Source organism: Chenopodium album, chromosome 4 (assembly GCF_948465745.1).
Source record: "Chenopodium album chromosome 4, dcCheAlbu1.1, whole genome shotgun sequence".
Classification (NCBI taxonomy): domain Eukaryota; kingdom Viridiplantae; phylum Streptophyta; class Magnoliopsida; order Caryophyllales; family Amaranthaceae; genus Chenopodium; species Chenopodium album.
In genome coordinates this window covers 7,031,750-7,043,166 of record NC_137837.1, presented here as the reverse complement: position 1 = coordinate 7,043,166, position 11,417 = coordinate 7,031,750, and the positions used below count along the sequence as shown (strand labels likewise).

Genomic DNA, 11,417 nt, shown 5'->3' with positions numbered 1-11,417 from the left:
TTATATATAGTAATTAATTGTTTAGTTTACTAATTAAGTAGTTTTCATTGATGTGTTCTACTTAATCTAACAGGTGCAACAAGGATGATATTCCTAATCCTCTTAGCTTGGTAGGTATAAAGTGTTAATGGAGTACTTAAGGATTTTTTTACTAGGGACTTATAAAGTTACCCTCAACTTAATTAGTAGTTAGTATTTTTTTGGTAGTTGTTGTTGAAAGGTTAGGAAAAGGCACCCTATTGAATCAGAATTTCATTCTCATTAGTCAACCTTAAAATATTTTGTTGAAAAATAGAGTTTATATATACTTTGATCAACAGATCAGGTAGATTAGAACTTCATTATTATGGAGAATGGAACATTTTGAGCTAGACCAAGGATGAAGTCTTTGAAATACTTTGTACGTGGTATAGCATTTGAGTAGTTTTTAGTTGTCTCAATCATGTGTACAAATTATTGTTGTTGCTGAACACGGCCTTCATGTCATAATACTAATACAAGCAATGTTTACTTTCATTATTGCTACCAACTTATTTTGAACAACGCTAATAAAGTTCCAAGTTAATGTTTAATCAAGAAAATACAGATTAAGAGTCCAACCAATCACATAGAATTATTGAAAAACAAACACTCGTATAATTAAAATCCTGACCAAGATTCCATGCAAGGTAAAGCATATTCTTTACGAGTAATCTACTTTCAAAAGCACAAAGCTAAAATTAAGGAATAATTAGTACTTTAATTACTTATAAAATGATAAATAAACTAAAGTTGTACAGTCAACAATTGAACACAAGCAAGATTCAGGATTCCTTATTACATACTTGAGGTTAAGTGTATGCACGTAGGATTATTTGCTCCACCTCAGCAGATTACATCACTGAAATTCAAAAAATCAAACAAAATTAGCCTGCTTTAATTAAGAATACTCTTCCATGTCATATTTAGATCTAATTTTGGTAATCGTTTGATTAAAGAATATAAATTATGATCAATACTTCTTGCGTGCAAACCTTAGTCTGTCTCATTGCTCGTCGTAAACCCTAGTTTTTCTTTGTCAACCTATGGCCTACCATCGACGTTTTGGGTGATATTAAGCCGCCTTTTCCCTCTTGGATTAATTGCTTAGTACATGTATATTGTTAAGATACTATATTTAAGAAGAAAGTGATTGATCACAAATCAACTTAGTTGGCTTGTACATTTAATGAACTGTAGTTTCTTCTAAAATACTCCTTAATTTCACTAGCATTAAGCTAAGGTCTGCTTTAAAGTTCACTCAATCAATCACTTGCTTTTTAAGTACTTTCTCCTTCTCAAATTAATTGTCACACAATCACATACAAGACAATTAATTAAGTAATAGGGGGTTACGGTGATGAGCAAATAGAGTTACCTTAACGTGTATGTAGGTTAATTAAATGAGAAATGGGGGTTACTCTGTTAAATAAGTGGAGTTATTCTTTCATTTTTTAAAACAAACGAATAAGGGTTACTCGAATGAACAAATGGAGTTACTTAATTCTAAATTACTTAAATTCACTCATATAATGTATGTATTTGGGTTACTTTTATGGTTAACATGAGGTTACTTTTATGAAAAATTGAAGTTACTCATACACATAAATGAAGATTACTCTTATAAATTAATGTGATTACACCGTATGACTAGCCACATACAAGACTTACCCATCTTTTTTTCATAATACATCGGTCTCATATTCTTTACATACATTCGAAATTTATGCCAAAATGATATGCGACAACTAAACTATAAGAATGGTTTTTATTTTAGCTAGTTGTTAATTATTACATAACTGCTGCTTCTCTGTGATTATATTAACTATTATGGTTATGTTAAACTATTAAAATATTAAGCAGTGGATTATTTGTAAGTAGTTAGTGATGAAAGTGCTTAGTAGTCACCAACTCACCAATGACTCAGACTCAGTGAGTAGCTTTCAGTGTTCCCTGCCCGTTCTGCCCGAAAAGGGTGCTTGCTGCCCAAGTATGGCGGCCCAGACAGCAGTCTTCTAGTGATCTCATACAAAACCCCATTTCACGCAATGTTAGATTCTCAGGCTACGTAACTGATTGGATCCTTGTTCTTTGGAATTTTATATTCATTTTTGAGTGTACGGATACAATCAGATATAATCGTAAATTATGTCTAAAATTAAACAGTACTCCACTCCTTAATTAATGACAAAAATCCACGTGTCACAAGAAATATACATGTAATATACTAGTACGTGGAATACATGTATTTACATTTTTATTTTAATTTAATTTATGTACCCCTTTATTAGCCAATCAATCCGTCGTTTAATTAGCGTCACTATAGTAGATTAGTAGGTTCTTAGGGATTGATTAGCAAACTGGGGTTGCTAGCTACCAACCTTCCCGAGCCCTTCCCCCTTCCCCCTTCCCCCTTCCCACCCAACAAAGCCTTGCTATGTGCATTTACCCTCACAACTATTCTTCCCTTCATCACTAATATGGAAAGCTACTTGAGACCCAAGCTCCATGCTAGATCAAGACTAGGCCTGTGCAATGGGGCGAATTAGGGTGGGGATGGGTCAAAATTAGATGGGTCTAAGCTCATTTATACACAATAGATTTTTGACCCTTTAAGAGTTTGCCCCATTTATGTGGAGGGGTCTGTATCAAGTCTGACCCGTACATTTTAAGGTTGGGTCGGGGCTTTTATCGGGGCCCTGCCCCATTGTACAGGACTAATCAATACCTGTACGCAGGGGCCAGGTCCATATAAATCCATCTTTCAAAGCTTAAATCATTTCAAGATAAACTACCTGCTAAAAAGAACTCTCAAAACAACCCCATATGTATTCAACAATCAAAACTATACCTGAATGGTGGTGCTTCTCAACAATTAGATCTTTCCACCACCTGATATTCCTCGCAGAGTAATGCCTCTGAATCATATCCCTTCACATCTTCTCAGTTCTCTTTGCTGGAGAAACCTGATTAGATCCTGCGATGCACACAATGAAGAATGAACCAAGGTACCAAGCAAATCAACAAGGACACCCATTAAAAAAAATTTGTACTCAAATCATACGAAGTAATAAGTCACTTTATATTCCTTAAAAGTACCATCACATTTACAAGTAGTGATTCACTGTCTCACTGAGTCACTAACAATGCCCAGCAAGTATACATTTTTCCCACAGGACACACACAAAAAGCAGCAACTAGAAGGCTTATTCACATCATACAAAATCCACCTATTGGAATAGATGGCAATTCTGCCTTCTATACACTTTTTAATTATACAGTCACAATGTAATTTCGACTTAACGCCACCCTTTTCTATGGGAGCCGCAGCCCTAACTATACCTAGCAATTTCAGAGTTCGGAGTATGAGCAGTGTGGCAGCATCTGTATTAATGATAGCCGAAAGGAAATTTTGCTTTCCTTCTAGCAGCAGCATTTCGTCTAACAATCTTCCACATAACAGCAGCTCGGATCTTACACCATCCTGCCCTAGACTTTACAGAGCCTGAGATAGCACCACTAAGATCAGGAAGCTGGGAGAGGATATCAAAATGAGTTGCAGGAGATAAAGTTGCTAAAACGTTGTCCCCTTGGCCCCAATTTGTTGCAAGAGGATAGAAGGGTGAGGTTTGAATATGAGAAAACTCTCCAAACTGACAGTTTTGCGCAAAAGTTGTCATTGGACTATTTTGGTGCCAGTTATAGGTTTTGTCAGAGAGCTCAGAAGCGTAATCACCCATTAGGAAAGTTCCTGGAGTAAACCCCTGTATCGGTTGGTTAGGCTGAGATGCTGATTCAACTTCAAATGTATAGCCATCTTCAATTGTGCAGGGGTATGATGCTGAATCTGAAAGATTAATATCCAACTTCTTATCCGGTTCATCTGTACATATATGGTAGTAATATTAGAAGCAAAAAAAATTGAGCTTAATAAAAAACATTCAGCATGAGCATTCATCCCAGAATAAAAGAACTCCAGTCCACATAAGCAATGAAAAATCAAGGATAAATAACAAAGCATGCTCCTAGATTATTCACCTACAGTGGTAGTGACCTAAACTTATTCAGCCGTCAACTTGCACAATAAATAGTAATTTATAAAGTAAACTTCCACCGCTGATCTAGCACATCCAAAGAATCATTTCTGCAGGCACGCATATTGCAATATTGAGCAACGGCAGTACCAGAAGGATGTCTGTGTAAACAACAGACGAATTACATCCTGTGTTATTCCATATTACTCCAGAAGGGGGATTCAATTAGTCCCTAGAATTTGTCCAAAGTCATAACCCTTGTTAAATAGGAATTTCAACCAGCTTTTACTATCACTGAAGTTTGAAGCACCGATCCTTATCTCACAAAAAAAAAAAAAAAAAAAAAAAATTTACGGAGATAAACTTTTTACGAACTTCCCCAATTCCCCCTCCATTTCTAACAAAAACAAAGTTGACGTATTACCTTGATCTATAAATGAAAGAGCATCATGCTGTAAATCCAGCTTTGGAGTAGAAAATAGGAGATCTTGTTCAACAGTTGGTTCCATTGAAGTACATATAACTGATGGATTATTAACTGGAACCAGCTGGTTCAAATTCATGAATGCAAACTGCTTCAGCTTCTCCACCAGAACCTGACAAATCATTACACAAGACAGATCAGCCAACAATTATTTCAGAGTAGCAAAAATCCTACACGGTACTATGATCTATTCACCTTTTGACAATTATCAAGAGCATCAACAAGCTGGTAATCTTGACCTTCAAACTTCACAGCTATGACTTTGTAGACACAGTTGAACAGGAGCTGAGCAGACTCCGCTTCATTAATGTAACTATAGTATGTGTTGTTCAGATGGCATTCATTAGCGTGCTTCACCATTATGTCCCATGTTCTATTAGCAACCCCTTTCCCAAGGACCTAGGACAAAAGGTTACAGCTGGATTGAATTAGATCACATAAAGGCACAACTTTGTCTAATGATCATCTAAATACAAAAACAATGTTCTTACAGTCCGTAGAAAAGATGAGTTCATGTGATATTGCATCAGGAAATCTTTTACTGTCTTGATTCCATTTTTCTCCAATTTCTTGTGTGATGCCCCCTGTTTCGATATTTTTTTTAAACGCCAAACTGGATCATCCAAGGATGGTGTATTGTGCTTCTGATAGGCTGCAAAGTCAAATTATAAATACACAATTAGGAAACTACAATGGAATCATGAGCATTAGCTGTTTGCAACAAAAATTTTAAATATAATTAAATAGTTCCTGTTCAGTCAGTGCAGCTATTAAACAGCGGACATAAATCTATTTTGTTCTCCATGTTTAGACAGACAATATATAAAAGTTCCTCTATCAGTTTATCTGTATGAATATATCAGTCCCTACAACCATTAGTCAAACCTTTTTTCATGTTATATGGACTGCAGGGGATGCTGGGGTGTGGATTGCTTGTTAAGAAGCTCTATACATCAAAACAATATGCAAGTAATACCTAGAAAATGAAAAAAGAAGCAAACCTATACGAAATTGTCAACCAAGTAAATAAAATGGGAGGGCTTAAAAATAAGTCATATATATGATGTCTGATCCCTTCTCAGTTAAGCTTCCTACTTCAGAAATGGACAACTAATATGGTGCTAAGCTATAAAATCATTATACAGATACAGATCTATTGTAATTTGTAATATCAAAATAAACTATCTTGAAAGGCATGTACCACAAAACTTTACGTTTGCAATTCTTCAAAGGGTTTTCTGAACTACCAGACTGCTAGTTTGCTTGGTAAATACTTGAGGGAAAGATAGGCACTAAAAAGGCTGGACCTGGACGTGTTACCAGTTCAAGATAGTTATCTAAGATAAGGAAAGAAAGGAGACACTTACATTCCCCACGATGATCCAATACCATAAAAGCTTCACTCACTGCTTCCCTGATGCCAATACCATGAGAAGCTCTTGATACTACTCGAACCCCTAATTTGAACTTTCTACTTCTCACCCAGCTTGAATTATCAGTAAAAGTGATGTTACCAATGGTTCCAAGACCTCCAATAAGAGAAAAGGAAGTCTCTCCTACCAATAATGGCCGTTTACCTTCTCTTTCACGCAAAATGTTTTCATTGAATTCACTCTCACTCCAATTTTCCCGCCCATCAGCAGCAAAATCACCATTTAGGGCAAAAATGTCAACCTTAATAGAGGAGAATGGACCATGTTGGATCAGGCTCTTTGACTTTGCATCAACTAGTTTTATTTGAAGAGCATCATGCTCCTCATCCTCAATCTTACTATTTGTAAAGAGAATAGAAGGCAATTTGTTGACAAAAAGCAATTGCAGGCTTCTTAAAGGAAATGAATCGTGCTGGATACCAAGCGAATGTCTGCAACCAAAGAACAAGAAACTCAATAATAATAACAGAAAAAACAGAAATACTCTATAAAATAAAGGTTATTAGAGAAAGTCCATAAACCTCCCAAAATTAGTACACCTTTCACAACCTCTAATGTAACATTTTTATTTTATTTTTTTAAGGAAATCATGACTCCTTCAGACTCCAATTAACTCCTCCAATATCTTTCTTTATTATTACCAAATTTGAAATCACACCCATGCACACATACACACACAGTGGATCACACATCAATACACAGACAAATTGAACAAAACTTTAACCTTTGCAATATTAGCCCTCGTTCCCCTAAAAAGAAAATCCAGTTCAAAAGTAAGACCAGCTACCCAAAGGATCAAAGCTTAAAACTAAAGCCTTTTTTTTCCAAAGAAAGTAATAGTTACATAATGATATCGTTTACCAGACACTATCAGGAAGTATTTACAACTATTTGTCCACAAAACCACGGTACTAGAAAGTGTCTATCAAATTTTAGAACTGCTATATTGATATGAGTAGCAACAGCTACAATTAATCAACCACAATCCACGGTGCTAGAAAATAAACAAAAGAACAAAGTATCTCACATAACTAACCTTGGAGATGACTGAAGGAAATATACCAGGGGCTCCACCTCCTCCTTCACCTGTTCCCAGTACATGTAATAAATTTTCAATAGTCAAAACAGTAATTAATATTAAAACATGAATATCACTATTGCTAGCAAGGGATTCAGCATACTCAACACAGTTTTACACAAAAATAAATAAATAAATAAAAATGACGGATCACGTTGAAGAAGTATAGACTTTAAATGGACATATCCAATACCATACATGTGCCAAGTTGTTCAAACAGGCTGCAGCTTTTAAAAGTAGCAGGGAGAATGCATGGCTATGAGGTGGTGTGACACGGAGAATGCATAGCTAAAAGGCTTACTAGACACTTAGAAAGCTCAACACAATCTAAAAGCAGATTGACATGAGGTGCAGCCCTCCAAATGTACAAAACATAACATGATCAGAAAGACAAAAGCATCAACTGAAAACATACCATTCTGCGAAGGGCAGGTTCCAATATAGCCGATATTTGTGTGGCAATTTCTTGCAGTGACACTTCCTTCATTACATAGTTAGCAACTCTACAAAAATATTGTCAGTCAGTCACCATACTTGAAAAAAACTTACTAAAGAAACTCATTTCAAGCCTTAAACAACTATGCGAGATCAGCCATTGTGATCATTCACAGTAGAGATATAAACAGACAAACACAAAGCAATGAACACTCAGAAACAAAAAATAAAAACATGCACTCACTTCCGAGTTTTCGTTGGCGGGCTTTGGGAGCTATTGTTAAGTGATGAATTGTCGCTTGCCTCCTCACCAAATTGTCTCTTAAGTACCATCACTACAACCAGATTAACTAAAGAAAAATCAATAGCAGGGTACTAACCAAAAACTGCTAATAGTTGCATGTTTTATAGAGTACGAGGCAATAAATCAACCCCTATGAAAGCGCGTAGAAGCTTCACTAAAATACAAAAGTTTCATGTATACTAAAAGTCAAGCAAAATTATTATCATTTATCAAAAACTAATATGCCTCTGTAAAGTCTTTACCAAAGATACACATGCTTGATACTACAATAAACAAAACGTTTACTTGTATAAAATATAGTTACAGTTGAATATCCTAACAGGGTAAGCCGCACATTTTGCCAAATTTACGTAGAAAATAATCTAGTCAATCATGTTATATGATACTTGAGAGTATCAAAAATAAATAAATGAACAAATACTATATTCAATGCAACTAGCTTCATGAGATCATAACCACAGAAACGCGTAGAGGCTTGAAAAGAGCATTTCATCAGTCATGGTCTAGTGGTCAACTGATATAAGTTATCAACTTATTAGTCACCAAACGCTTTGGAAGTGAGAGAGCATGACATAATGAGATAAGATACACTAATACAACTATACAAGTAAGACATGAGTGCACAAATACAAATAAAATAAAATCAAGTTTTTGTATATTTATAATCTATAAATAGATGGAAAGACCGAGGTCTTAGCCAAGTGGGAATGAGCAAGGGTCTATGTAGGGATAAGTCATAGGATCAAATCCCCTCTCCCACATTTATTAATTATTTTATTGTGTGTCCTTTTGACTCATTTGCACCAAAAACTAAAAAAAAAAAAAAAAAATAGATAAAGAAGAATATACATACCACAAGTTAATTAATGGAGGACACACTATGATATAAAGATGCCTTGAGAAATGATACACATATACATACATATATATACAAATTGTATTCTTCACATATATAGATATTCCTCCATTTTTAATGATTGCAATAGTTGGAGTTATACGGAGTATTTGGCAACTTATAACTACTAAAATTTGCAATATTGGATGAATATCATACATAAATTATGATATTTTAAAAATAATAACAAAGACTTTTAATTTGTCCTGAACAAAAAGTAAAAAGATGGTCAATACTCAAGACAACATAGAAAAAGACATCTCAAAGAGAAAAACTACTTGTGCAAGAAATACAACTCGTGCTTTTTTTCAGCCTCTCAGGGTTATGCACTTATGCATATCATATGGTATTAAATACAGCACAGTACCTAGTAACAATGTCACGCTAACACATCTTGACAGCCCCACCAAATTCGTTATAAATTGTAGTTAGGTTGTTACAATACGTCAATTCTAATTATTTTCATTTCACATACATCAGCTTTGAAATGGCAATAAAATGCGGCGTTTTATAATACACGGCCTAATTAGTAAGCATTAAATATATTTCTTAAAATGATACGAAGCACTTTGTAAATCATACAAAGTATAGCCAATAAACTAACAACAAAATCACGTATCAACCATTCAACCTAGAATCACTAGTTTAATTCACTAATTGTCTTGTAACAAATGAGTTGAACTTTCAATTACGAAAAGAGTGGAACAGTACAAGTATTGTATTCACTATTCAGTGCATTTGAGGAAGGTAGATAGAAACTACAATCGAAATTGTGATGGATATTTCATCAAAGTTTTAAGAAAGAGATGAGATAAGTAAGCACAATTTAGACCAAAATTCGCAAGAAACAAATAAAATTCAATAACATAAAGAAGAAACAGGGAATTCCATAGAATTTAGAAAATCAAAGAAATAGAAATTCCAATTCCACAAGCAAGTCAAGTAAAAGCAACGAAGAAGAAAACGAAATGAGAGAGAAATGGGAAAAGCTCTGACCATTGAGTGTGGAATTAGAATTGAATCTCGACCACAACCCAAAAAATAAATCAATTTCTCTCTCCTACAAAATACCCTTTTAGGAATTCAATAAAGGGTATAAAGAATTTTCTAATTGTCTGCTGGAAATTGCTTGGGAAGATGACATTTTGGTACATTTTTCTGGGGTTTTCAGAGGATTTTTTTGGACTTCCTGAGATTAAAGATGGTGGAGGACTTGGTGGTGGGGGAGGGCCTGCTAGGAATTTGTAATTTCGATCCGCTTTCTGCCTTTCTCCAATTCCACAAGTCCGCCCGTTCCATCTTCGCTGAAGCCGGGCACGGGCCGGGTCATTGTGTCTCGTGATCAAACAAACCGTGTTTGAAATGGATTAAGAAAAAGTCGTGTTGTAAAGGTTCCTATTGTGCCGATTGTGCGAGGAGTGAAGAGTGGAGGGATGGTTAGTCCCTTCAAGGTGTGACTCGGGTTAAACTCCTCATCCTGTATCTTACCGTTCAAAAATGATCAAAAAAAAATTGTGTCGGTTGCCTATGAGTGTCCTGTATCTTACCGGTCAACTTAGGGTCTGTTCTCATTGACTGAACTGAACTGAACTTATTAATTAGTGATTTTTAACTACGGATTAGTGATCTTTGATTATTTACTATTATACATATGTGTATGTACAAATATACATATTAAAATATTTAAGAAAAATATACTATTATTATTATTATTATTATTATTATTATTATTATTTATTGATTATTATTATTATTATTATTATTATTATTATTATTATTATTATTATTGTTATTGTTATTATTTATTGATTATTATTATTATTGTTGTTGTTGTTGTTATTATTATTATTTATTGATTATTATTATTATTATTACTATTATTATTTATTGATTATTATTATTATTTATTGATTATTATTATTATTATTATTATTATTATTATTTATTTTATTATTATTATTATTATTATTATTGTTGTTGTTGTTGTTGTTGTTGTTGTTGTTGTTGTTGTTGTTGTTGTTGTTATCGTCGTTGTAATAAGAGCTTAAAAGAATGAAATTTGGCTTTATATCATTAGCAATATCATTACACATGAGCTGAGATGAACTGAACTGAACTGAACTGAGCTAAACTGAACTAAACTGAACTGAGCTGAACTAAACTTAACAGAGTTGAACTGAGCTGAACTGAGCTGAACTGAACTGAACTGAACTGAACTGAACTAAACTGAACTGAACTGAATTTCAACGTATGAGAACAAGCCCTTAGTGTGCTCACCTCGAGTTGTTGGCTAAATTTGAAAATGATGTCCATGAGGCCATGCTCCATCGGCTTGTCTCTCATGTCACCACATGTAGGGTTATTATCATGTTGTGGCTGACTAGCCCTTAAGATTCAGCCCGATGAAGTATATGCCTAGCTCTAAGCCATTTTCTTAACTTGGCAACGAAAAAAAAAAAGCACAATTGAACTCGAAATTTATTTAAAACTACATATATTCAAACAATGTTAAATGTTGTTAATCAATTTTATTTTATTAAAATGAAATTAAATCCTTTTTTAAAAAATTAATGTTTTTCTTACGGAGTATAAGGCTTTGGAAAACTACAAGTTAATCTGCCAGATAAACGAATTTTTGTTAATCTGATTGACATTTTTGTAAATATATTGAAAAGGCAGGGTCATTTATTCAGTACTTTTGTGAGTTGTCCAATTACTGTTTGCCTTTTGCTTTTA

The 11,417-nt window shown here is 34.2% G+C and overlaps 1 protein-coding gene across 3 annotated transcripts; it reads right to left on the bottom strand.

The window, feature by feature from the left end:
* Nucleotides 1-3,079: 3,079 nt before the first annotated feature.
* LOC145626521 (calmodulin-binding protein 60 B-like) lies at nt 3,080-10,099 on the bottom strand. Of its 3 annotated transcripts, none has more exons than XM_081678966.1 (9): nt 9,678-10,099; nt 7,727-7,832; nt 7,463-7,550; nt 7,006-7,055; nt 5,904-6,400; nt 5,028-5,188; nt 4,732-4,935; nt 4,477-4,648; nt 3,080-3,901 (listed from the first exon to the last, which is right to left on the bottom strand). In XM_081678966.1, exons 2-9 carry the CDS (start codon nt 7,813-7,815, stop codon nt 3,408-3,410), a joined length of 1,755 nt encoding a protein of 584 aa, XP_081535092.1. In that variant the 5' UTR covers nt 7,816-7,832; nt 9,678-10,099; the 3' UTR covers nt 3,080-3,407. The 3 variants fall into 3 exon arrangements, with proteins under 3 accessions (XP_081535092.1, XP_081535091.1, XP_081535090.1); XM_081678965.1 differs by having other exon boundaries at nt 7,727-7,817; XM_081678964.1 differs by lacking the exon at nt 9,678-10,099 and having other exon boundaries at nt 7,727-9,009.
* Between the last annotated feature and the right edge of the window lie 1,318 nt (nt 10,100-11,417).